This window comes from Artibeus jamaicensis, unplaced genomic scaffold (assembly GCF_021234435.1).
Source record: "Artibeus jamaicensis isolate MK-2021 breed Jamaican fruit bat unplaced genomic scaffold, CSHL_Jam_final contig_415, whole genome shotgun sequence".
NCBI classification, from domain to species: domain Eukaryota; kingdom Metazoa; phylum Chordata; class Mammalia; order Chiroptera; family Phyllostomidae; genus Artibeus; species Artibeus jamaicensis.
The window spans coordinates 41,462,931-41,487,820 of NW_026521823.1; the positions used below are offsets into that span (position 1 = coordinate 41,462,931).

Sequence of the window (24,890 nt, forward strand, 5' to 3'; positions counted from 1 at the left end):
CTTTACTGATTTCTAGGTCATCTATATACACTTATGTGTACTTGGTAGGTATTCATACTTCCTCAATACTTAGCCTTCTTGATACTGGACCACTGCATGAGTGGCAAACATATAGCTATGGTTTATCTTTTCTTCTTTTCAATGCTGTGTTTTAGATATTTATATTTATATAACATATCGACCTTGGAGGCACCATTTCCCACGTTTGTTTCGGTTTTCTGTGGAGATCTCGAGTCGGAACAGATTTCTAGGGCTGCCGTGTGGTGGGTTGAGGGGCGCTGCAGTCAGGCTGAGCCCTAAAGGCTGTCCCCTCTGTGGTCACTTCCCCCGTCTCACACGTCCCCGTCTCTCTCCCTGCGAGGACTCGGGGTGCTGGGGGTGGGCCTGAGTGTGCATACGCCCCCAGCAGTGGGCTGCTCCACAAGTCACACTGGACTTCTCTGTGGGGCCACCGCTTGTCTTGAGGGGTCCCCTCAAACTCCTCCAGAGAGGGTTAATCACCTGAAAAGACCTGAAATTTGAGTTGGAGGGAATAGACACCCCATCTGTTTGGAGTGGAAGAAGTTCGAGTTCTTCAGGACCACAGGTTTTGTTCCTTGAAAAGCCAGAATTAAAACCAGCTGCCCAGTCCTCACCCATCCTTTCTTGCCATTGTTGGGGGGGGGGGGGCGGTGTTCCAGGAACAGCTGAAGCCCCCCGCCCCAAACAAGGGGGGAGGCCCTGGGTCCCAGGAGCAAACTCGCCCTCTGTCTCCCCAAAGATGAAGCCCTGCAGCCTTCCCAGGGAGGGACCCAGAGGCGCTGGTCTCTGTGAAAACAGGGCTGACAGCCTGCCACCCTCTGGCTGAGCTCAGCGAGCCACTGAGGGACTGGGCTGCAATGACGCCCAGCAGGGCCTCTGCCTGCCCAGTAGCAACGGCTGGAGTGTGGCCCCCTCTCCGCCTCCTGGTCCCAGAAAGAGGCCACCCCGCCCCAGTGCTGGTCTGCAGGGAGCCATCCCCGAGCCCCACCGCTCCAGCTCGCCCCCAAGGACACCTGCGCCAAGATGCGGGGCCACCCCAACCACCTGCACCCCAAGGAGGAGGTGAAATAAGGCCCTTCAACCACCTCCTCAGCCGCAAGCGGGCCTGCCCGGACGCCGCGGCCCTGGGGCCTCGGTGAAGTTTCCCTGTGGTGGACTGAGCAGCAAACTAACAGTAACAACCGCCCCGAGATCACCCAGTGGCCCTGCAGAGCCAGAGCTGGGGTCGAGCTGGAGGGTGTGGAACGCACTACTGGCCGCCCCGCGGGAAGACGGAGGAAAGAACGTCAGCTCGGGAACCAGTCTCCTAAGTTTATTTGAGCAAAACCGGTGACAGTAGCCAGGACGCCACACTTCCGTGGCTGAAAAATTCTCCGGGGGACGCAGCGCTGTGGCTCATCTCACGCGTCCGGTGGACCAGACGACGCTAGGGGCCCCCGCGGACATCGCCGGCGGCGGGTGCGGACCTGATGGACCACGGGGCTGGGCGCAGGGCTGCGACAGGAGATGGCCCTGCGGCGGCGTCACCGCAGGAAACCGCTCGTGCAGGAGCGGCCGCGCGTCAGCCACGCAACACGACCCTGAAAGCGCTGAGGAGCGTGGGCGGAAAAGGCCCATCGCCGCCTCCCAGCATCGAGCGCTGGGCGAACTGTGGGCCACGGTCTGTTTGAAAAGACTTAAAGGCGCAAATCGTCTGTTTCGAGTGTCGGTTGTAATGCAATTTGCAGTAAGAGTATCTTTAAAGAAGCCAGCGATCAGTAGCATATGTTGAATCCCAACTAAATTTGGACAAAAATGTTCTGCGTCGGAGCTCAAGCACGTACAAAAACATTTAAAAGCCTAAGCCTTTAATAAAACACTTATAAAATGTCATATCCATAAAGTTTATTTTTAAAAAATTGTTAAAAACTAACCATACAGGAATATTTATTAATACTTAAAAAGTCTGCTCCCCATGTCGAAGGAAAATACATTAGCAACATCTTCCAAACACCATCTTTATAAAATTAAAACTTCTAGATGCTGAAACGCACTACAGTAGATTCCATAGTTCACACTCGCACCCGCAGGACCGGAGACCTGTCCCCCCCGCGACCCCGCCGCCCGGGTGGCAGTCAACACACTGAAATCAGTGACGTCGAACGTGTGGCACGACTGCCGGATTCCCGCAGAGCACGCGCCGCACACTCACTGACGGGGGCGTCCTCTCCGGCGGCCAGACGACGACTTCTGATAAGCTTCGGACCTTAGGGACAAGCAGAATCACACCCCCGCCTGTAAACATTCAAGAGCTTCCAGGGCGCACGCGGGGCGGACGCGTCCCCGTCCCATATTGCTGAGAGTAGGTAGGTTCTGAAGGCAAACTGTCGAAGCCTGGCTTGGGTTTCCGTGGGAAAGCAGGTCTGCGTGTTTCAGTCCATGTGTCCAGTCCAAAGAAAGACTGTCGTGAGCACCATTTCCACCGACCCGGGCAGAGAGAAACTCAGCAGCGCACGCATGATCGTCAGTGTCGGTGATCGGAAGTAACCGCGGGTCTCCAGGCCCCTTCCGTGGACACGCGCAGGGGCACATGGAAGCCGGCGGGGATGGCTCCCACACACCGAGGGCGGTGGCTGCCCGGGCCGCGTGCGACCCGTGGGGCTGAGGCACAACTATTTCTTCCGTCCGTAGACGCCGTACGCGCAGATTTAAGGCTGTGTTCGGCTCTGGGAGCTCCGGCCCCCTTCAGCGCCCATCCCGCACACGCCACGCGCACACAACTGGCAGGCTCGTGGGGGTGGCGAAGAGTCCCCAAACACTTTTTAAATAGTATTCTCCATAAAATTCATTGTCGGCATATTTACACAGGGGAAGTGTTCATCATCACAACCATTTCTTACAAAATGCAATCATATTTTAAAACTCGTATCGATCCCAGTTGCCCGGGATTATCTTCATTCTTGTTTCCTGACTTCTGGCCCACCGCACACAATGCAGAATTTGGTCCCTGCGGCCCTCGGGCAGTTTGGACATTGCTCCGAAGGCGACCACAAACCACGTTCACTGCCACCCACTCTGGGACAGGCCCGGCTGCAGGGGGAAGGGGGTGCCCGGTGCGGAAGGGTAACCGGGAAACCCGTCCGGCTGGGCCGGGTAGCTCTCCAGCGCCGGGGCCGAGTGCACCTGCGGGGAGAGGAGTGCAGGTTAGCGGGCCGCTCCGCCAGGTCTGCCGTGCAGCCCCGGCCAGGAGGGAGGAGGGACGGCTGGGCAAGGTCAGTCGGCCCGGTCTCCTAAAATTGGTAAGAAATGTTCAACCTCTGAGGGTACAGGCGCCCCACAAATGCCATTAAAATACTTAACATTCTTAAAAAAATAAGTTTTTGCAAAGTTGAACTTAAAAGGGTGAAACACACGGCAAAATTTAACTGTCACGTGTAAGGTTTCAATTGTAACCTCTTAAAACTGAGACTTGAAAGTACCTAAAGGCAGGAAGAACTTACTCAGATGAAGACATTCCAGCACCTTCTGATAAAGGTGCTAGAAGGAAGACAAGAATGAGCTGCAGATCTGGGGAGAATTAGTCGTCGAACCCGCAGGCACGCCGCTAAGAGCCACCCCGCACCCGTGCTGGGACAGCAGCAGTGGCGCCGGAAGGGCCGGGAAGCCACCTCCACACCCGCCTCACCTGCTGCAGCAGAGCCGCCTGCGCCACCGCGCCGCGCTGCAGGTCCTGCAGGGGGCGCTGCGCCGCATTCTGGGAGAGCCCGGGGACGCCCGGGAGGGACAGGAGGCCTGGAAACACGGAGCTGCCCGCAGCCTGGAGTCCAGATGACAAACTGAAACGGCAGGGACACAGGTCGGAATGCCACGGAGACACAAACGCTGCCGGCTGTTTGTCACACGCGTGACAATGCGCCCTGGACTCTGCTGGGAGGAGCCGCAAAGGCCACTCCCATAAGACTCCTTTCTGTTATAAAGTGTATCAGTCTGAATCCCATTACGCCTATGTTCTGCATTAATTTGTCATATACTTGTTTTATGATCAAGGAAAATTACCAAATACAAACCCTACTCCTACCTGAGCACGCATTCATATTTTATACATTTACCTTAACATGACTGAAGGTCGAAGTGTTTTAAGCTCTGAAGTTTCAGCCAGGAAAATATAATTTAGCACCGCAGAACATTTCTCCTCTGCCTTTCATTTGAATGACTTAAAAATGACACTAAATTGCAAGCTCGGTGGACACTGATCCTATTTCCAAACCGCCCACCTACCTGGCCTGTGCGACAAGAGCAGAGTTGAAATTGGAACTGAACGCGGAGGCGAAGCCAGGGAGGACGGGCGCCGGCGCAGTGGCGGTGCCAGGCAGCGGGGCGACTGCGGTGACCGCGGAGGGCGCCTGCAGCCTCGCCAGCGAGGGGAGGGCAGGGGCCACGCCGGGCGTGTTGGAGACAGAGAAGCCTGGGTAGGGGGCGTTTGCAGATGAGAGTGACCCCTGGGCGACAGAGAAAAGCGAGGGCACGGCAGTGGACAAGTTCAGGGGGAAAGGCGTGGCCGAGACGGGCGCTGCGCCGGGGAGCCCTGAGAGCGCAGCCGCTGTGGAGCTGGGGTGAGGGGTCGCTACGGACGTGGCGGCCGCAGAAGAGGTCGCTATCAATGTCCCTGGGAGAGACACTGAGGGACTGAGAGAGGGGTTCCCTGTCAAAGGGAAGCTGCTGGTCAGCGAGGTAAAGGGAGGGAGCGCGGTGAACACCGGCGCGAGGGGAGCAGCGGGGCCGTGGGCCGCGAGGGCGACGGAGGCCAGGGGGTTGGAGGCATTCACGGGCGCGCTCAGGCTGGGCAGCCCGGAAAGGGCGGGATTAAGGCAAGTAGATAGGCTGATGGGCACCGACGTGGATGGGTATGCACGGCCCAGAGCCCCCGACAAATCTAAAGTGCTGTGAGAGGGGGTCACAGAGTGAGATGGGCCTTTGAAGGCGGAGGGGGTAGGACTCGTGGGCTCCGTTTTGATGGTAACAGGAACAGCGGTCACAGCAGAGCCGGGTGGCACAGGCTCGGCGTGTGGGCCGTGCACAAGTGGGGCTGAGGAGCCGGCACTCCCGGGCCCCGAGGTGGAAGCTGGGGCTGGAGTCACTAGAGGAGACTGGATGGGCAGCGCCGGGGGTGAGGACGTGGAGGTGGCCACGGGGGAGGGCAGGCCTGGAAACACAGCCAGCCCCGGGGCAGCGGGCCCCTGGCGGACGGGCAGGGCAGAGGGTGGGTAACCCTTGCTGGGGGCCAGCACAGGAGAATCTGAGTTGTGGTTGGGCAGCGAGGAGAGTGGGGCCAGCCCACTCGTGACAGCAGTGGGCCGAGCAGAGGAGCTGATTAAACTGGTGTCAGTGGACGTCAGGAAGCCTTTCAAAGCGGACAGAAGGGGACTGCTGACCCCGAGGGGACATGCCACGCTGGGAGCTGCCCCGCCGGCGATCACAGAGTGGGGGGCGTGGGACGCGCTGTGGGAGGCTGGCGGTAAGGGCAAGGGCAGACCTGCAAACACCGAAGACAAGGGTGCAGGGCCCGGGTTGCTGGTGGAAGCAGCCGTTGTGGGCACAGCGAAGGGGAGGCTCACAAAAGAGGCAGAGGTAGAAGCAAATGCTTCACTGGGCGCAGGAGCCCGAGGGGCGGCAGCTGCACAAGGACCTGGCAGCGGAACGAGGCCAGGAAAAACGGAAGGGACGGGCGTGGATGTAGCACTGTGGACCGACGTGACCGGGGCAGCCAGCAGGGAAGGGGTCCGGATGACTGTGGGGTTTGGCGCCAGTGGTGGTGGTGCAGCAGCAGCGGCGGAGACCTGCCCAGGGAACACAGGCAGGACAGTGCTCAGCAGGCTCAGCCCGGACCCGGGGGCGGTGGCCGATGCCGGTGGATGGCCTGCTGCCTTGACTGGGGACACAGTGGGCACAGGAGTCGCTGCGGGTGTGGCAGGGTTAGACCCGTGCGGAGTGAAGAGCTGGCTTGCTGGAGCAGAAAAAGCTGTGGGGGGAAAAAACAAAAATTTACCATCGTGCTGAGATGTCAAGTGTTAAATCCAAATAAATGCACAACCCCTCTGCAATAATTAACAAACATGGAATCAGTGATAGAGGCAGTGACATCTCCCCTGTACGAACTATGACACCACAATGGCGATTTCCACCTCGAGGCCCCAGCAGGACCGTCGCCTCCTCGACCCACTAGGGCAGCTCTCTGGGCGCTGCGAGGCCGCGCCACGTGGGCGGAGACTCCTTTCATGGGTCCCAGTCTGTAACAATGCGCAGAATCTACTCTAACCGCGATCGATGTGGCTCTACTGGCCTTCCCTTTGGTCTTTGCCAGCCACTTCACCGGAACACACAGGCCGGCCACGCCCCCTCACGACCTTTCACGACACCACGCCCCACTCAGCGGCCTTCCGGCCTCCCCCTGCGAGGCTTGCGAGTTACCCTGACTCGGATTTCCAGTGTGCGTGGTCGGTTCTTCTCCCGACAGCAACGCCTCCCTAACTCCACGTGGCTCGTCCTCACAGCTCCCATGGGGACGGGGACAGGAGCCCCATTTGTCAGCACCCCTCCGAGCCTCCGCGCCCAGCACAGCGCCCAGCATGCCAGTAAGGTCACCTGGACTCCGGTCCCGAGCCCAAGAAAGGCTGCGTCCTTGAGGCGTCTAGAATTTGCCGTAATACTTTTACTCTGACAGACTGTAAGTAACTAAGCTAAGCAGCACTGGGGGGGACCTGGCTGTCGTTATCCCTGAGCCCACAGGGTGGCATCTGCAGCGGCGTGGGTGCCAAGTGTGCCCGGTGTGTCCGATGAGGACGGAGGGCGCTCCTGCTGCAATGACCACCCGCCGAGACTTAGGTTTTTAAGCCCCTGCATAGTGAGGGCTCTTCCACCCCAGCGAGGCTGGGGCTGCGCTCGTCCTGGGGGTGGGGCCACGGGGAAGAGCCCAGACATAACTCACGACACAAAGTGATGGCCATAGGATGCTGGGCCGGCTGGATAAATCCAACAGTTGTTTTAGAAAAGAAATATGGCAGAACTGAAAACCGTAATATGTAAAATTCTAACTCGAAAGGCCTTGAATCTTAAATTTAGAGTACACATGAAAGTAGATTTCTACTTCCTTGGTATTTAATTTATTTTATAAGAACTAGAATCACAACAACTGTATAACTATTTCTGTGTTTGTAAATAATGTACAAAAAACTAGGAGTTGCTGGTTCAATTCCTGGCCAGGGCACATGCCCAGACCACAGGCCAGGTCCCCAGTAGGGGGTATGAGAGAGGCAAGCACACAACCATGTCTCTCTCCCTCTCTCTCTCCCCCTCCCTCCCCCTCTCTAAAAATAAATGAATAAAATCTTAAAAAATAAGAAGCCATGACCAGACTGGAGGTAAAAGACCTATACTCAGAAAACTGTAAGTCACGGATGAAAGACACAAAAGATACAAATAAGCATCAGCGTACGGGCAGAAAGAATCGACACTGCTAAAATGTCCGTGCTAGCCAAAGCAGTTTACAGACTCAGTGCAAATCCTACCAAAATACCAATGGTATTTTTCACAGAATTAGAACAAATAATCCTAGGATTTATATGAAATAATGCAAAGACTCAGATTAACCAAAGCAATCTTGAGAGAGAAGAATAAGGTTGGAGGTAGCATGCTACCTCCAACTTTGCTATCAAGTTACACTATGAGGCTATAGTCATCAAAACTGCATGGGACTGGTACAAAAACTAAAATATAGATGAACGGACCGGAATAGAGAGCTCAGACATACACCCGCACCTGTATGGCCAATTAACCTATACAAAGGAGGCAAGGTATACAATGGGCTAACAGTCTCTTCAGTAAATGGTCATGGGAAAGTAGATAAGCACATGCAAAAGAATAAACTAGATCCTTTATTACACCATATACAAGAATAAATTCAAAATGGATTAAAGACTTAAGTGTTACACCCAAACCCATAAAGCTTCTAGAAAGAAACACAGGCAGTAAAGTCTTTGACATTGCTCTTAGAAATATTTTTGGATATGTGTTCATGGGCAAGAGAAGCAAAAGAAAAATATAACAAGTGAGATTACATCAAACTAAATGTTTTTACAAAGTAAATCATCAACAAAATGAAAAGATAACCTACTGAGTGGGAGAATACATTCACCAAATGTGTTCTCCAGTAAGCCGTTAATATCCAAAATATGTATGGAACTTATACAACTTATAAGTTGCACTGAAAAAACAAACAAACTTGTTAAAAAATGGGCAGAGACACAATATAATGTACAGGTGCTGTTATACTGCGCACCTGAAACTTACATAATTTATTAACCAGCGTCACCAAAGAAAGAAAAAAAAAAATGGGCAGAAGACCTGAATAGATATTACTCCAGAAAGCACACACGAGAAAAGATGCTGAAAGTCATGAGCCAACAGAGATGCAAATTAAAATGACAATGAGGTATCGCCTCACACCTGTTAGAGTGGCTACCATCAATAAATCAACAAACAAGTGCTGGCGAGAACGTGGACAAAAGGGAGCCCCCGTGCACTGCTGGTGCGTGTGCAGACGGGGGCAGCCGCTGTGCAAAGCAGTATGGAGTTACCTCAAAAAATTACAAACGAATCTACCACGACCCAACAATCCCACTTGTGGGTACTTAGCTGAAGATATACAAAACACTAATTCAAATACTGGGTTGGCCAAAAAGTTAATTTGGTTTTTTTCTGTAAGATGGCTCTAGTAGCATTTGAAACAATTTTGTTTAGACTGTATTGTGACAGCTGATGTATCAGTGTGCAGGAAAAAAATAATCAAAACTGGTGAATTTCTATGCAGCCATTTTAATATTGAAGATGGAAGAAAATACACAACATTTTTGGCATATTATACTTAGTATTTCAAGAAAGATAAAAATGCAACTGAAACACACACACACACACACAAAAAGACTTGTGCAGCGTGTGGAGAAGTTGCTGTGACTGATCGAACATGTCAAAACTGGTCTGTGAAGTTCTGTGCTAGAGATTTCTCACTGGATGATGCGCCACAGTCAGCAGACCAGCTGAAGTTGGTAGCAATCAAATGGAGACATTAATTGAGAACAATCAATGTTCTCCCACACAGGAGATAACTGACATACTCAAAATATCCAAATCAAAAAACTTATTGGTAAAAAATGAAAAATGTGTCTTTTATTTTACACAACAAACTGACTGGACTTTTTGGCCAACCCAGTGGCACGTGCGTCCCTGTGGTCACCGCAGCAGTGTGTTCAACAGCTGAGACAGGAAAGCAACCGAATGTCCCCGCACAGACAGACAAAGAGGACAGTGGAAAACCACTCAGCTACAAAAACGTGAAATGTTACCCTTCGTGACAACATGGATGGACCTAGAGGGTATTATGTTAAGTGAAATAAATCAGTCAGAGAGACAAATACTATACGATTTCACTTCTGTGTGGAATCTCAAAACAGTAAATGGACAAACAAGGCAGAAACAGACTCAGATATGCCAGCAACAAACTGAGGGCGGAGGGTGGAGGGCCTGGTAAGAAAGTGAAGGGACTAAGAAGTGAAGCTTAGTCACTACCAGGTTGTCACGGGGATGCAGACACAGACAGTCGTACTGTCGTAACTACTGCCGTGCCAGGTGGCTGCTTGACTCACGGGGTGGGGGTGGGGGGGTCCCTTCGAAACCTTCATAAATGTCTAAACCACTCTCCTCTGCACTTGAAAGTAATGTTAAATGGCAACTGTAACGGGAAAACTTTTTAAAAGCACCTGTTTTTAATCAAACAGATTAAAGTAGTACCTGATAGGACATTTTTTTCTCAGAAAGGCTTTTTATCACCCTATGTGTTTATACCCAAAAGGAAATGAGGCTTCCAGTCCCACACAATGCAGAATGACCAGATACAATCCACGCACAGTTCGACTGTAGTGAAACTGTGCACAAACGATGCAAAAGCACGTGGTCACATTCGAACTCAGTGAGCACGTGCGTTGTGTTGTGCGCACACCACGTACCACTACTGATCTCTTTTGGCAAGTGCGGCCCGGTGCGCTTCCCTCACCGGGGCCTCCCCCGAAGCAGCACACACTCCGGTGCAGCCGTTACCGGGGACAACAACAGAGCGGACTGGCAGGTGGACACCAGGTGTCTCTGAATCAGGTTGGCACTTACTTTGACTCTGTACAGGTTTTGATGGATTGGAAAGGTCTTCGTTTTCTGTACGAAAATAAAGAAAGAAAGGTTGATCCAAGCATTAGTCACATTACTTACCACCATAATAATAATCAGCGATTGGGGTCAATTAGAGAAAAACCCAGGATATGTAGGTACGCTGAGTTAGGAAAAACAATGTGTGCCTATGGGGGGAGGGGACATCAGCAAAAAACATAGAAGTAACTACATATAGAACGACAGGACTATGAATAACTGATCCTTACTGTGTGTCCCCCCACCGCATTTCACCTGAACAAGGTTTTAAATGAGCACTGCTGTCTTAAAAGACACAGTTGAGAACCCCTTCTGGAAAGATGGCGGCCTCAGTGTGTCACCCAGGAGCAAGTAAGTGCACTGCAAGGAGCAGTCACTGTCCCCGCTGAGTGGACAGGTGGCCACTCCCGGGAGCACTCCTGTGTGGGCAGACTCCGAGGTGGGAGGCGGACACTGCGGTGGAGGAGCCCACCTCCCGGGCCCTGCCCAGGGTGGCGATCTGCGTGAACAGGCCCTGCGCCCAGGCAGTCAGGGAGAGCGGCTGAGTCAGCCTCTGGCTGAGGTCGGTGTGGCCGACCGGCAGACGCAGCCTCCTGCACCTACTGCGGGAAAGGGCCTGTCCAAGCCACTGTCAGTGACAGTGCGGAAAAGGGGACCTCTCGTGGCTTCCCAGTAACCACCCGTGGAGCCGTGACAGTCCTAAGGTCCAAAGGGAACCCACAGCCCCAGTGGAGTCTGAAAAAGAACATGTCTTGTTTAAGGAGCCAGAACAGACATGTGTCCACCATGGAGGGTGTCTGTCCAGGGAGGGGAGGGGAGGAAAAAAGCCGTAAAACCCTGTGATGCAGATTCAGACATACACACAACACTGTTAAGGCAGAAGCAGAGTGGGTGAAGACGTTTAGATATAAAAATCTGACTCTAAATTAATAAATGCACAGAATAGTAAAGGTCAAAAATAGTATTACTTAAAGTTATTTAGGTAGAAAAAATCCCATTAAAAATGGCAAATATACAAAAAAAACTAATACATAAGCAACTTAGAAGACAAATACAGTGCAAAATAAGAGTACCAGAGGAAAAAGAAGATGAAAAAGCGGCAATTAAAGGGACAGTAAGAATCGTGCTTCCTAAGCTTCGGGGACATCAGCTACCACATCCCGTGGGCCCAAGGGACCCAGGACGGACCGATGGTGAGACACACCCCCAGGCGTCCTGGGGAGCAGCCGCGGTCCGTGACTGGCGACATCTCTGGGCCCTGGAGACCAGGACAGGTCTCCTGGGAAGCTCACAGACAGAGCCAAGGTTCTCGTGGAGATAAAATTAACTGGGATTGGTTTCCCAGCTCCAGCCCTGCAGACGTGCCGAAAACTTTTCCAAGAACGGTTCTTCTGCAGCCTGCTCCTGTCTGGCACGTGAGCCGAGCACACTCAGACCTGTCCCTGGGCCGTGTGCTGGCGCGCCCTCTGCTGCGACACCCCTTCCCAACAGCCGTGCCCGCCCAGTGTGCGTGCCTGTGAGTGAGCAAGCCATGTGCTCTGCCGGCCCACAACACGCTCCCTCCCCCAGTTTACCTGCTCCTGCTGGGTTAGGAGTGTACGCAGGTGGAGGGGGCGCGCCCGGAGCTATGACACTGGCTAACGGCACCAGACCTGCATTGTTGTAAGCACCTAAAATACAAACATGAAAGAAAAAACATAATTCAGTTGCATTTTTTGGCCAGGAGTCCAAACTACATTAATGCACCCAGTAATTTATTTTTGTTACGCCGTAGAGCTGCTTCCAGACGCAGGCTCGCTCAACAGCCCAGGCAGAGCCCGCACACTCGGCCGTTCAGGTGAAGGGAATGGCTGGTGCCTTTAAGCACCAACCATCAAAAAGGGATTCGAGACGATGTGGCACAGAGAGACCCATGACAACCAGTAACCGTCGGCCACAATCTGTAATTGTTCATCAGTAGGAAAACACACTCAACAAACTGCTGAACGGCCGTGGGCCAAGACAGCGCAGCCGACTGGGAAAGTTAAAGCTGAGCACGCGTCGTAAGACCTCGAGCCTCCCAAGAGCACACGCCCCACTCGCTCCCACCTCAGTGAGTGAGAGCACGGAGAGCCCACGGGACCGCGCAGGAGTCCTTACTTGGTGTGACCGTCGCATGGGGCCGGCACGGAGGTATCGGGTAAGGAACGGGCCTGTGCGGATTGTACGTGGAAGGAGGCTGGACGAGGGACAAAGCACAGCGGTTAGGAGAAAACCACGGACCTGGTCTGCCGGCAAAACAGCACCCAGCCTGGCTCACAGCGGTCGGTGCCAAGAGGCTCCACACGCCCTGAGCAGCTCACTGCTGGACCAGCACAGGGCACGAAGAAGGAAAGTGTCTTTGTTTCAACAGCGTGGCTCCTGTGCAGTCGCGGAGGTGGATCCAGCCACAGCTGCTGTGAAGGCGTCTGTCTCCCGACAGCACTAAGCCGTCTCCGTGACTATCAGCCCGCGCTAACCAGCAAACGTCTGCCGGACCTGCCGGTTCGGTTCGATGGTTCCGCGCTCTTCCTGTGCCACGCAGGAAACCCACCGGCTTCTGCCACTTCAGCTACCCAGGAACCTCCCAGATGCGCCTGGACTCATTAGGAACTCATCTCAGCATTCTTACCCTCTCCACTCCTTTTGGGAGGAAAAAAACTGCTTTCTTTAGCATTCGGCATTCTGACAAAGCTAGCAAAATGCAGACTGGAATTATGAATTCAGTATTTGTCTTCTTGCCTTCTGAAATCCACAAATCTTTTATATCTTTGATGGAATTTATATAAGTAACAAAGAACATCGAAAGAATTGCTCTCTAGCCCTGACTGGTGTGGCTCAGTAGGTTGGGCAAGTTCAGCCCCAGGCCTGGGCTGCAGGTCTGGTCCCCTGCCGGGATGCATTCAAGAGGCAGCCCACCCGTGTTTCTCTCTCACAGTGATGTTTCTCTCCCTTTTTCTCCCTCCCTTCCACTTTCTAAAAATAAATAAAATCTTAAAAAAAAAAAAAAAAAGAATTGGTCTCTAGAGAACCAGAGCTGAGCTAAACACTGTACTTTTAATGAGACACAGGCACACACACGCTCCTGCTCGCGCTGTTCCCTCGGGGCAGAGGCCCAGTGCCGGCCGAGGACCCAGACTCTCCCTGGCTCCCAGAACGGCGGTCTGCACGGTGAGGGTTTGCTACGTCACCTGCCACGGCAGTCCTCGTCGGGCGGGCAGGAGGGACCGCGGGTGGGACCGTGCAGGCCCACAGTCCTTCACCTCCCGTGACCCCTCCACCCACCAAGTGGTCTTCTGTTCGGTCCACAGTCCACTCAGTTATTATCATCCCTGGAAAACACTCTCGGCCTGCTGGCTCTGGCCTGTTTCCCTGACACTGATACTAATCGGCCAAACCACAGCCTCCGTTAAAGTGAACTCCACACTCCAGACCTCCGAGCAAACAGCTAAACACGGCTGGAGGAAAAAAATAAAAACGAACTCTGTTTCCACTTTAAAACAAAACATTAAATTCAAAGGGGCCCTGGGTGCTGTCACCCCAGACCACGTACATTCTGCACGTTTTCGTGTGTTTTGAACTTCACGACACAGAACACAGTCGGCGCTGCGAAGAGACAGAAAGCCGCCTGTAAGAGTCGTGAGCCTTTTCATCGTTTACTTTCGGCACCTACTGGTTTAGACGGTCCGAGAATCCGCGCAGCTATTCCTTTGCCTTCATTGGTACATTCTTCACCATCTTTTTTCAAAGGGGTTCCCTGTTTTAAAAATAAAATTAAATGAAAGAAAAACGTAATTGAGACATAAAAAACAAACCCAGGGCAAGACCCAAACCAAACCCAAGCCCTCACTGCAGAGCCCCTCCGGCGCCCAGCACCGCCCCTCGGGGCGGGGCACTGCTTCCTTCCCAGGCGGCCCTCCAGCCGCACGAGCCCACCGCTCGCTTCCCTGAGCTGGCCCGGGGCTGCCCACAGGCATCTCTGCTGCCCACCTGGACCCCAGTGAAGGGGAGGACTGAACTTGGTCGGCATTTAAAGACTGGTGTCCAGACCCAGTCTCGGGCGCGTGACCCTGGCGAGGCGACGCCCCGTGCCACGGCACCTGCCACACCCCGTGCACATGAAGGCGAGAGGAGGCGGCCGCTCCGGCTTCCTCCCCCACAGCAGGCGCCCCCAGAAGTGGCTGCCAGCGCCGTGGCTCGCAGACCACTCGCAGAGTCACAGAGCACCCCTCCCAGGAGAAACTGGGCGGCAAGAAAAGGCGTGCTCCGTGAGCGTCACGTGTGAGCTTACACCGCACAAGGGCGCGAGAGGCCACGTTTTACAGAAATGCTTTTACATAGTTTCTTTGTAAACTTTCAACCTGTCTCTCATGTTGCTAACATCATGAAATTCCTTTCCTTTGTAGCAGCCTCATCAACTGGCACTTTCTTTAAATATGAGTACTATGCTGGCGTTCACATTTAGCCACAGAAGTCTCAGAGACGTCACAGAAGCATGCTCACTGGGAAAACTCCATTAATGCGACTCGGCTTCCCCTTGGGGTACGGGTTTCCTGGGATCGTCCCGCAGGAGGAGATCATGGCATGAGGAGCTTTGCAGCCTCCCTTGAAAGCCTACAACATGAAAAAGGAGACAGCAGTCAAAACATGAAAAATCAGGGCCCTGGATCTGGAGCCCTGCTGAGATCGTGACTGACGGGACAGCCTCGCGTTCAGTCTGTTCCTGCATCAGTCAGCGTTCACGGCAGGGAACGTGACCAGGCTTTCCAAGTAAAACCACTTCACTTAAGTGGAATTATTAATAAAGGTAACATAGTATTTTTAACATCACACCCAGTCGACTCCTATACAAAGATATCTTCACAACGCTTCAGGCAAACTGTGTGCAAAAAAGTCTGTTAAACTACCGAATACGTCCCATTTCTCCAATGACCAAGAAATTACACTGTCCAACTCTACAAACTACCAGATACAGTGGTTTATAAGGATGTTCAAGGAACTTAGTAAGAACTTCAACATCACGAAAAAGGACAGAGAAACCATAAAAAAGAACCAGACAAAAATGAAGGGTACACTGATTAAAGTGAACACATTATAGGGAATCAACAGTAGAAGTGACGAAGCCAAGACTCAAACCAGCCATTTGGAATATAAGGAAGTAAAAACACCCAATCAGAACACCAAGGAGAGAAAAGAATATCCCCCGCCAAAAAACCAAAATGTAAGGAGCCTCTGGGACAACCTCAAGCAAACCAACATTAGCATTATGGGGGTGCAGGAAGAAGAGAAAGAGGAAGACATTGAAAATCTATTTTAAAAAGTACTGACACAAAACTTCCCCCACCTGGTGAAGGAAATGGACACACAAGTCCAGGAAGTGCAGAGAGGCCCCCACCAGGACATGAAAATTACGGTGCAGCCCTGGCTGGTGCGGCTCAGTGGGTTCGGCGCCCGCCTGCCACCCAAAGGGTCGCCAGTTTGATTCCCAGTCTAGGGGCACAGGCCTGGGTTGTGGGCGAGGTCCCCAGTGTGGGGCACGCAAGAGGCAACCACACTTTGGTATTTCTCTTCCTCTTCCTCCCCCTCTCTAAAAATAAATAAATAAAATCCTTTTAAAAAATCTTTTAAAAAATTAACATGCAAAAGGTTAAAAAAAAAAAGAATCTTAAAAGCAGCAAGAGAAAAACGGTTACCTACAAAGGAGTTTCCATAAGACCGTCTGCTGGTTTCTCAACAGATACTTTTCAGGCAAGAAGGGGCTGGCATGAAATAGTCAAAGTGATGAAAAGCAGATGCCCACAGCTAAGACTGCTCTGCCCAGCAAAGCTGTCATTTCGAATTGAAGGACAGATAAAGAGCTTCCCAGGCAAAAAAAAAAGCTGAAAGAGTTCCTCACCAACAAAACAGTATTACATGAAATGTTAAAAGGTCGTCTTTATAAGGAAGAAAAAAGGGATAAAAAATATGAATAATAAAATGGCAATATGTATCTGTCAATAATTGAATCTAAAAAAGAAAATAAACAGAACAGAAACAGACTCACAGACAAAGAGAACATTTTGACGGCTGCCACATGGGAGGGGCGCTTGGGGCCTGGGTGGGAACGCGAGGCCGGGTGGGAAAGGCGAAGGGGTGAAGAAGTGCAAACCGCAGTCACAGGATGGTCATGGGGACATGCGTACAGCACCAGGGACACGGTGACAGTGTAATAACTACATGTGGTGCCAGGTGGGCGTGAGATTCGTCGGGGCGATCCTTAGTGAGTGACACAGATGTCTCATCACTGGGGTGTACACCTGAAACTAATATAATATTTTATGTTGACTGTAATTGAAAATAAGAGACGACTAAACAGGAAGAAGTGCGAACTCAGATACTGCCTCTGCTGCTGTACTTTATGACCAGGGCAAAGTCCTCCCCTCTCCCCGGGCTTAGGAGAGCGTGTCCGTATTCGGTGCGATGGGGCTGTAAGGCCCTGGTCCTCGTCCAACAGGTCTGTCCTACCAGTCCGGTTCTGGCCAGCGGAGTCCTCAGAAATGACCTAGATGACGAGTCACGTTTTCTAGGCTTGGACCAGTGCTACTTCTCCCACCCATAGAGATTTAAAGTTAATAAACTGGGATTTTGCTTTATTATTCTTCTGTCATGCATTTGATTAATACTTTCAAATTTAAGGACAAAGCAAATTCAAAAAGTCAAATTCCTAAATACATGAAGTAAAAGAAAAAAGCTCCGAGTGCTGGCAGAGCCACCAAGGCAGGAGAGTAAGCACAGCAGGAGGCTCGGGCCGGAGGCGCCTGGTCTCAGCTGCAGCGTCCCCCACCCTCAGCCCCTCCACCGTGTCCCCTCAGTCAGCACAGCTCCTCCTCCAGACTCAGGCCCTCACGCTCAGCCCGGTGACTCCCCACCGCTCACACAGGAGTGGGACAGGCACCTCTTCTTCACTGACACGCAGAAAGAGCAACGCACTGTGTACACAGCCATCTCGAGACAGTTACCTGTTCAAGCACTCTCTTGCACCGTTTCTTCTCAGACATGTTTATCCTGAATAAATCTTCAATGGGACGAGAATTCTGTGCATCAACAATGTTTCTACAAAAGTACAGTTTAGCTTTTCACAGAGGCCAACAACTTTTGTTTACTGCACAAATATATGAGTAAGCTTTTTCTCCATGACAGAGAGAAATGTGACTAATTGCTGACTCCAAATATATAAAGATGGTAAATGTAATAATAGAGGTTTATCTGGTTACCTCAAAGTAACAAAACGATACTATAAATCAAGTTCCTACTTTGAGACCCTGACAGCACACCCCGTCAGTGCGTGTTGGGAGACCTGTGGCAGCAGGACAAACCCCTATGTCAGGTGCATAAAAATCATGACTGATCTCAAGACGAGGTTCTACCCTGTGCTAAGTTTTAGCTACGCATTTTGTGGACATCTGCACGTATGTAAGGGACTTAAAAAGGCAGGTGCTTTAACCAACTCACAGGCTTTTTCATTACACAGAAGAGCAGACGCCTGCCCCTATGAGCTGACTTACGCGCGCTGTGCTCCCTTACTCAACGCTGTGCTACGTGCCCTGAGGATCCTACGGTGCTTAAAGTGAGGTGAGCTTCTTACCTTCACCATCGGGGAAAATAAAGTCCACAAACAGGAAGTACATATTAAGCAACCCCTCAAAAGAATACATTGTCAGAACTTATCCAGCTATAAATCCTACGACTACATCAATAAGCCTTCAAGTATTCACAGCAGGAAGGCAAGTCATTAGCATACAAACCCAAATAAATAATTAAACTTGATAAGCTCCATTATTTTGTAAGTTATAATCGTGTGTGATAAGGACAGCAGATATTTTGATTCTAGAATTCACCTTTATGCTTTTACAGATCTTACTAGAGTTCCGTGCCCTAATATAAATCTGATACATTAACACTGAGTTAAAAGATACTTCAAAAGTCCTACGAATTTTCTCCAATGAAGCAAACAGAAAAAGAAGTACTTACGAAGCTAACAGTTCCAGAGCAACTAGTTTGTCTTTACTGAAGGTGAAACAGTTGAGTATATTGACCACTTCTGCTGGGTGAACGGCCACCATTTTCTATTAACATAAAAGATCATTTTAATTTCAACCTGAGACATTTTTGAACCAGAAATTAACATTCTGGAAGAATGAATGGTTCATGTTCGTAACGTAAGTATTTGAGGTGAAATGTGCTGACTCCGAAGTAAGCCCTAACCAGCATGGAAATTACACTCTGGCTTTTCAGTGTCTCGGCTTCCAAAGGAGACCACGCCCCTCTGTGCCCTTGGTAACCCACACTCCGCAGTGTGTCCGTCTGCAGGGGGACATGCCCGTGCGCCGCTTCCCCAGAAATGTCAGACACAACTGACTTGAGCGAGGCTCCCTGTCTTTGAAGAGCAGGTGGAAGACCGGCGGTTTATAGATGTGTGTCACCAGTGGAGGGAGGTCTAAAGCAAAGCCAATGTCAGATCAGCTAGAAGCCACTCCCAGCAGATTCCTAAAGGAGTGGTTTTCCAGTATTTTTACTCACGTACCAGCAAAGAATTGGTGAAACTGCACACCCCTTTGCATGTTTTTAAACTGACATCTAAAAAGTTATCAGAAGTTTAAATATTTGCAAAGATTGATTTCCTTATTATAAGTTTATTATATATGTGTAAAAACCTTGAATACTGATTCAGCTCATTTATGAAAATGTATTACGTAACTTAATTGTCAGAGTCAGTATCGGTGTGAAAACAATACAATCAGACTTTGTCAGAAAAGGCTGGACTTAAAATTTCATTCAAACAGATTCATTTCCCTGTCCCTCTGTAGTCTTCTCGGCTCTGAACTTGAACTCTAAGGTACATGGACAGGCAGTCTTCAGCTTTGCCCGGGGCTTGCTGGCTGGTAGAGCCAGGCCAGTGCTCCCTCCAGAGGTCTCCGCTCTACTCTCACTCTCGGGGCACCCCGGCCTCTCTGTCCCTTGGGGAGAGATCCTCACCCCGGGCGATGGGTGGCAGGCAAGACAGCCCATTGTTTGCAAGGTGGAACAGAAGCACCAGCAGGCCCAGACACTTTCTCTGGCAGGTTCTTTGAGGAAGTTAAGGATCCACAGACCCTGAGAGCCACCCACGCTGGACAGTCTACAAAAATCACCCTGCAGAGCCGGATGCTGTGGGAATGCAGAGCTCCGGGACTATGTGGCCCACACAGCGGCCATGGGGCACCAGTGCCATTTACATTAAGAGTTACTAAAAAATACAGCTCCTCAAGCAGCCTGGGCATATTTTAAGTGCTCAAAGCCGCATGGAGCCAGTGGTTATCACACTGGGTAGTGCGGTCACAGAATGTTCCCCCCGTTGCCGACAGTCCGTGTGGACAGCGCTGGCCCAGGGAGCACAGGGCCACGTGACCATTCTTCTGAGACCCAACTACCAGCAGCGAGGACGCCCAACACGTCAGTGCAGAAAGACATACAAATTCGAACCCATGTTTTGCTCGCCTATAAACACTTCTCCTCCAATTGGCCAATTACGAACCTATGGTATTTGGTCTTAGAAGAATGGTGCACAATGTAATAGCACAGTGCACACAACTGAGTTCTGCATTCATTCCGAGGAACAGCAAGTCACTCACATGTTGTAACGCTTTCATGGCCTTCAGCTGAGGCTCAGCCCAGGAGAAGTATCTCAGTAAATCAACCACCTGCAGCAAAGAAGGAATTGAGCGCTGATGACGACAGGTTTGGAGACATTTCTGCCAAGTTCACTTCAGCATCCTGAGTTCCCATTCCCAGTGTGCCTCCTGGGCCCCAGTGACGTGGGCGGTGCCTGGCAACAGGGCTTGCACTGGGTTCACAGAGGAACCATGTGCCATTCTTAAATTCAAACCAACCAAAATAAACCTGATAAAAATCTGCCTCCGTACTGGCACAAGCCCAGTTTCAAAGAGCTGCACAGCCACGTGACAGCGAATAGCTCCCGAAGCAGAGAGCGAGGACGGAGTTTGGCTGTCCCCACAGAGTCCCGGACAGCACCGGCCGAGAGATGAGCAACCGTGCGTGCGAGACACAGAGATGAGTAGGCGGCGGAGGACAGGAGGGCCGGAGAAGCCCTGGGTGGAGACAGAACGTCAGCCTAAGGACACGAGCCTCAGCCAGCTCGTTCCGGAACTCGTGACAAGTGCCAAAACGCAGGAGCACAGAACGGCAAAGCATTTTCTTTTGCGGGGCAACATCACGACCCACAAGTTCTGGCAAGAGCACCCCGTCCCTAGCAAGCGCCGACTGCTGAAACATTCTTTTCTCATCAAAATGCAACAAGTACAGGGTTTGGTGGGTTCTGAGACCAATGAAGACCAAGGTGTGACTGTACTGTGAGTGAAAAACTTTAAAGATTTAGCGAGGAGCGATGGTTTTAATCACTCACAAAAGGGTGCTCAGTGGTTCTTCAGTGCAGGTCCTCTGAACCTGGAGGGCACGACATGCACCCACCCCTCAAAAATGTAAGACTCCCCTCGAATCACTCGAACGGCAGGGCCCTCTCCCTCCACCACCAGTGACTGTTGGACAAGTGAGGGAGCGAGAGGGACGGCTCAGAAGAGGCGAGCAAGGCACCAGTGTCACGTTAGTCTCTCTGTAGGGTCACTACCGCCCTGGTAAAAGCCTCCAAGACACTCCAGGAAACAAAGACTCAAGAAGAGAGGATAATGTACGAAAATCTGGGTTAATGAATTATGGTTCAGGAACTCCGAGTTCCTGAAAGTAGGTCTCAGTTATTCTACAAGGTTAATGCTAGAAACTGGAGTGATATGTGTAGAGAAAGAAAAACCTTTTTATTCCTTATAAAGGGATAAAACAGCAAACAAGCATTATGTGTACTTTCTAGACAATCTGTTAAGAGTGTACTGTACATCCTTAACTTTCATGGGACTGGTTCTACTACACAGTAGCTGTCACCTGGCACTTTACAAGCCACAAAACTTCACAAATCATCAAGTCTGACATAGAAAGACATACTTCACTACATAAAGTAGGCTTAAAGGTCACAGCTGTAGAAAGTGGCTTAATAAACTTTATAGCGACTTTTAGCAAAGTGGAACAACTGCTGAGAAGTTCTGTAGGAAATTTCACATGCGCACACGCACACAGGGAAGAAACACTACTCCCTATGAGAAATTATCTTTTTAAAGCTTTTAAATCTTTAAAAAGCACAAGGTGATTCTGAAAAGTAGCAGCTGAAGAAGACCTGAAATAGCAGCCGCCCAGGCACAGTACAGAGTGGCTCTGGGAATCAGAGCTGCGGCAGGCTGAGGCTGCAGCCCTCCCGCTGCGGACATCTTCAGTGGCAGAAGAAAAGGGTGCATTTACTGATTCGGTCTACAGACTCTCGGTGGTGTAGCCCACCCCCCAGCCCCCCCACCTGTGCCCCGCCCTCTTCCAGGACTCTGCTCGGGCGAGCACAAGGCAGTTGCTGCCCTGCTTCTCCCTCAAACACGGCCCTGGTGCCCCTCCAAACTCCTTCAGGGAGCATGTGCATGTGCACATGCACACACGTGTTTTTAAACCGGCAAACTCTCCTGAAAGTTAGGTGAACAGTTTTCACTAAACTGCTACTGGTCTTCTGGCAGTTACAGAAATAATGTCTACATATTAGACACTATTTTTTTTCCTTATTGCTAAAGTTTTTACTTAGCAGCTTCATATAAGAAAATATTTCATCGTTTAAGTTTTCTTTTATAATACGTGGTGAATTTTGCAATTCTTAACTTATAAGTTCTATGCAAATTTGAGCACGTGTGCCACTAGAAGTTTAGACATTTATGTACGATACTGTGCCCAGAATGACAAACACTTTAAACTACATTTTTTTAGATACTGCATTTTAAAATTATGTTAGCATATGACACTGTGGTACAAGAGGGTACACCTACAATACCTAAACTATACATTCTGTAATATTTTCTACCAAAACTAAAGGCTTCTCAAGTTCCTGAATAAGTACAGTAACAAAATTAAGCAATTCTAACCCTGACCAGCTGGTAAACAGACATTAAGCAGAACATATTTTTAAAAGACAAAAAGACTTTTGATTAAACAGAGGAATACCTGTTCACTAGAGAAATATCCATGCACGTATTCAATTGCTTTTAATTTGTACTCTGTCAAAACAGCCTACAAAACATAGGAAAACAGCATTAATATATGTGAACAGAACAGCAGTATTCATACAGCAAAAAATGCCCTCACTTTAAATGACAGTAGGGACAGCCAGCATTACCTGTAGACCTACCGTGACACCAGGAATACATTACTTGGTTTCAATCAACTGACCTACACTGACAAAGTCTGAGGGTAACTTTTAAAAAACAATGATAACTCTCATACTTAGATATACCTATATTTTTTCCCGTCTTAACAGACTAACACAATATAGATGCATCCAATTATTTGGCATAGACAGCAAAAGACGTTTGGATTGCAAGCCAGAAATAATGACTTCAGTGGCTATCTTGTGTGGACGTGATTTTCACCTGGAAATAACTTGCTGTTCCCCTCATTAGTATTTACTATGTGATTTTTTCAGTTTAGGAGAGAATATGCAAAGTGACACCCTATGGCTTCCAACAGTAGAAATCTGGTCCACCTGAATGTGCAAATTTTCTCATGAACAGTAGTTAAATACAGAGTTAGTAAGCTAACATTTGATTGTAAATCTTAATTGGATAAAGTGGGTTTGCAAAATTAGACGTTTCTTTCAAAAAAGAGCATTCACTGTCGTTGAATATGTAAATTCCACCTCACATGCAAATTTGAAAAGAAAAATGCTTTATAAAGAATGATAAAAATACACCACTTGGCCTGATAGAGAATGAAGAATAACAGCAGGCCCGCAGGCAATTTTACTAATTCCATAAGCTGAAACAAACAGTAAGCACCAGAGCACAAGGTGGCAAATCTTTCCAAGTCAGTCCTGGCTCTTGGAGGGAACGAAATGAGAAGATAATTAATTGCCTGGAAGTGTGAGCAGAGGCCCCCTATTAGCATAAGAATGTGACATTCAGTTCTTCCCGTTCTAACTAGGTAAACTCTCACTTCTGCACTGGAGGTAGTTATGCTCAAGGCTACGTTTCTTTCTTTCTTTCTTTCTTTTCTTTTTTTTTCTGTTTAATTCTTTCTGGGAGATAGGCTGCCTACAATAGCCTCAAAAAGAAGCAAAAACTTGGAAAGCAGGACAAAAAAGTTGTGGAATTCAAGTTATTGAAGCCCATTCCTAAGAGTATGAGTTTAAACTTCATTTGACTTTAAACATAACGAGTTTTCAGGCACTAATTTTGGCCGCCTCAGGCAACAGAGTGCAGACTCAGATCTGAAAACCGGTCGTGCTAACAACTACGGTTAAAGAACGTTCTCCGGCTTTCAATCAATGTCTCACGGGACTGAAAGACGAGGAAATCGGTTCAGAAACAATACAACGCATCACTTCTCCAAATTTGTAGAGTCCACTTGGAACCGAGCACTCTCTTCACGTAACATCCCCAAACACCGAGCTGATTGTCAAGACGTTTACAGCGTTAATGTAATTTCTATTAATAACCAGAAATGTATGGACATGTCACATCCTACACTCGACGTTAAAATTCCAACCAGGTTTGCAATCCTAAAACTCGTTATTTTGCAGAGTCTGCATGGTGCCTAAAAGAGAATAAGGCCTGAGAATTCGCAGTTCATAGAATGATTTAAGGAATTACCTTTCTAATTTCATCCAGCACCATTTCAAACGACTTTTTGTCCATCTTGACTATTCTCTCGACGTGGTTTTGACAATTACACTTTCAATGACAAAACGTTCGTCCACGCTTAGCTTTGACAGTCAAAATGTTGACAGTCGAAGAGGAAAAAGACTCCAGGAGCAAGAGACAGGATGCGTAGAGGTAGACTAAAACTCGTGGGGGGGGGGGGGGGGGGGGGGGGGGAGTTCTAAAAATGGAGGCGTACAAAAATTTTTTATTAAAAATCAAAAATCATCAGGCTTCTGCAGCTTTTGCGCACAAAGCTTCAGGACACTTTGGGGAAGAGCTGAATCCTCTCTGAGTCCCGCAGAGAAACCCGGGTGTCGGCAGCCAGGGCTGAGCACCGGTCCCCGCAGCTCGAGGTCAAGGCCGCCAGGGGACGATCGAGAAGTCGCTTTCCCGGGTGGACTGGCTGCGACGGCGGGGGCGCCAGAGTCCCACGGGCGGCGAAGACAGAGGGGCCAGCCTCTCCGTCCGCCGGCCTCACCGCCGCGAACCTGGACCCGTAGCCCAGCTCGCGCTCATCCCAGCAACTGCGCCGGCCTCCTGGGGCCCCGCAGCCCCGCAGCGGCCGGCGGGCCCTTTGTTACCAACTGCACGGCTTCCGGGAGTGGGTTGGCGGCCGGGAACACTGGGGCCGAGTGGAGGGGGACTCCGGAACCCCGCGGCGCCCACTCTGCCAGGAGCCTCTGCCGGCTACCCCTCCAGCTCCCACCGGCTCCTGGGGGCCTTCGATAAAGTCCGTCGCGCCCAAGCAAACTCAATGCTGCGCTGCTAGTTAGGCCACTCTTTCCTAAAAGCCGACGGCAGGGGTCC

General features: G+C 50.3%; 1 protein-coding gene across 1 annotated transcript; it reads right to left on the bottom strand.

The window, feature by feature from the left end:
- Positions 1-1,890: 1,890 nt before the first annotated feature.
- On the bottom strand, positions 1,891-24,243 carry PROSER1 (proline and serine rich 1). The gene is made up of 13 exons (XM_053665638.1): positions 24,033-24,243; positions 22,390-22,455; positions 19,920-19,988; positions 18,280-18,374; positions 17,268-17,361; positions 14,773-14,883; positions 13,943-14,026; positions 12,391-12,469; positions 11,826-11,921; positions 10,216-10,260; positions 4,279-6,019; positions 3,686-3,836; positions 1,891-3,183 (listed from the first exon to the last, which is right to left on the bottom strand). The coding sequence occupies exons 1-13, from the start codon at positions 24,075-24,077 to the stop codon at positions 3,061-3,063; spliced, it is 2,799 nt and encodes a 932-aa protein (XP_053521613.1). The 5' UTR covers positions 24,078-24,243; the 3' UTR covers positions 1,891-3,060.
- Between the last annotated feature and the right edge of the window lie 647 nt (positions 24,244-24,890).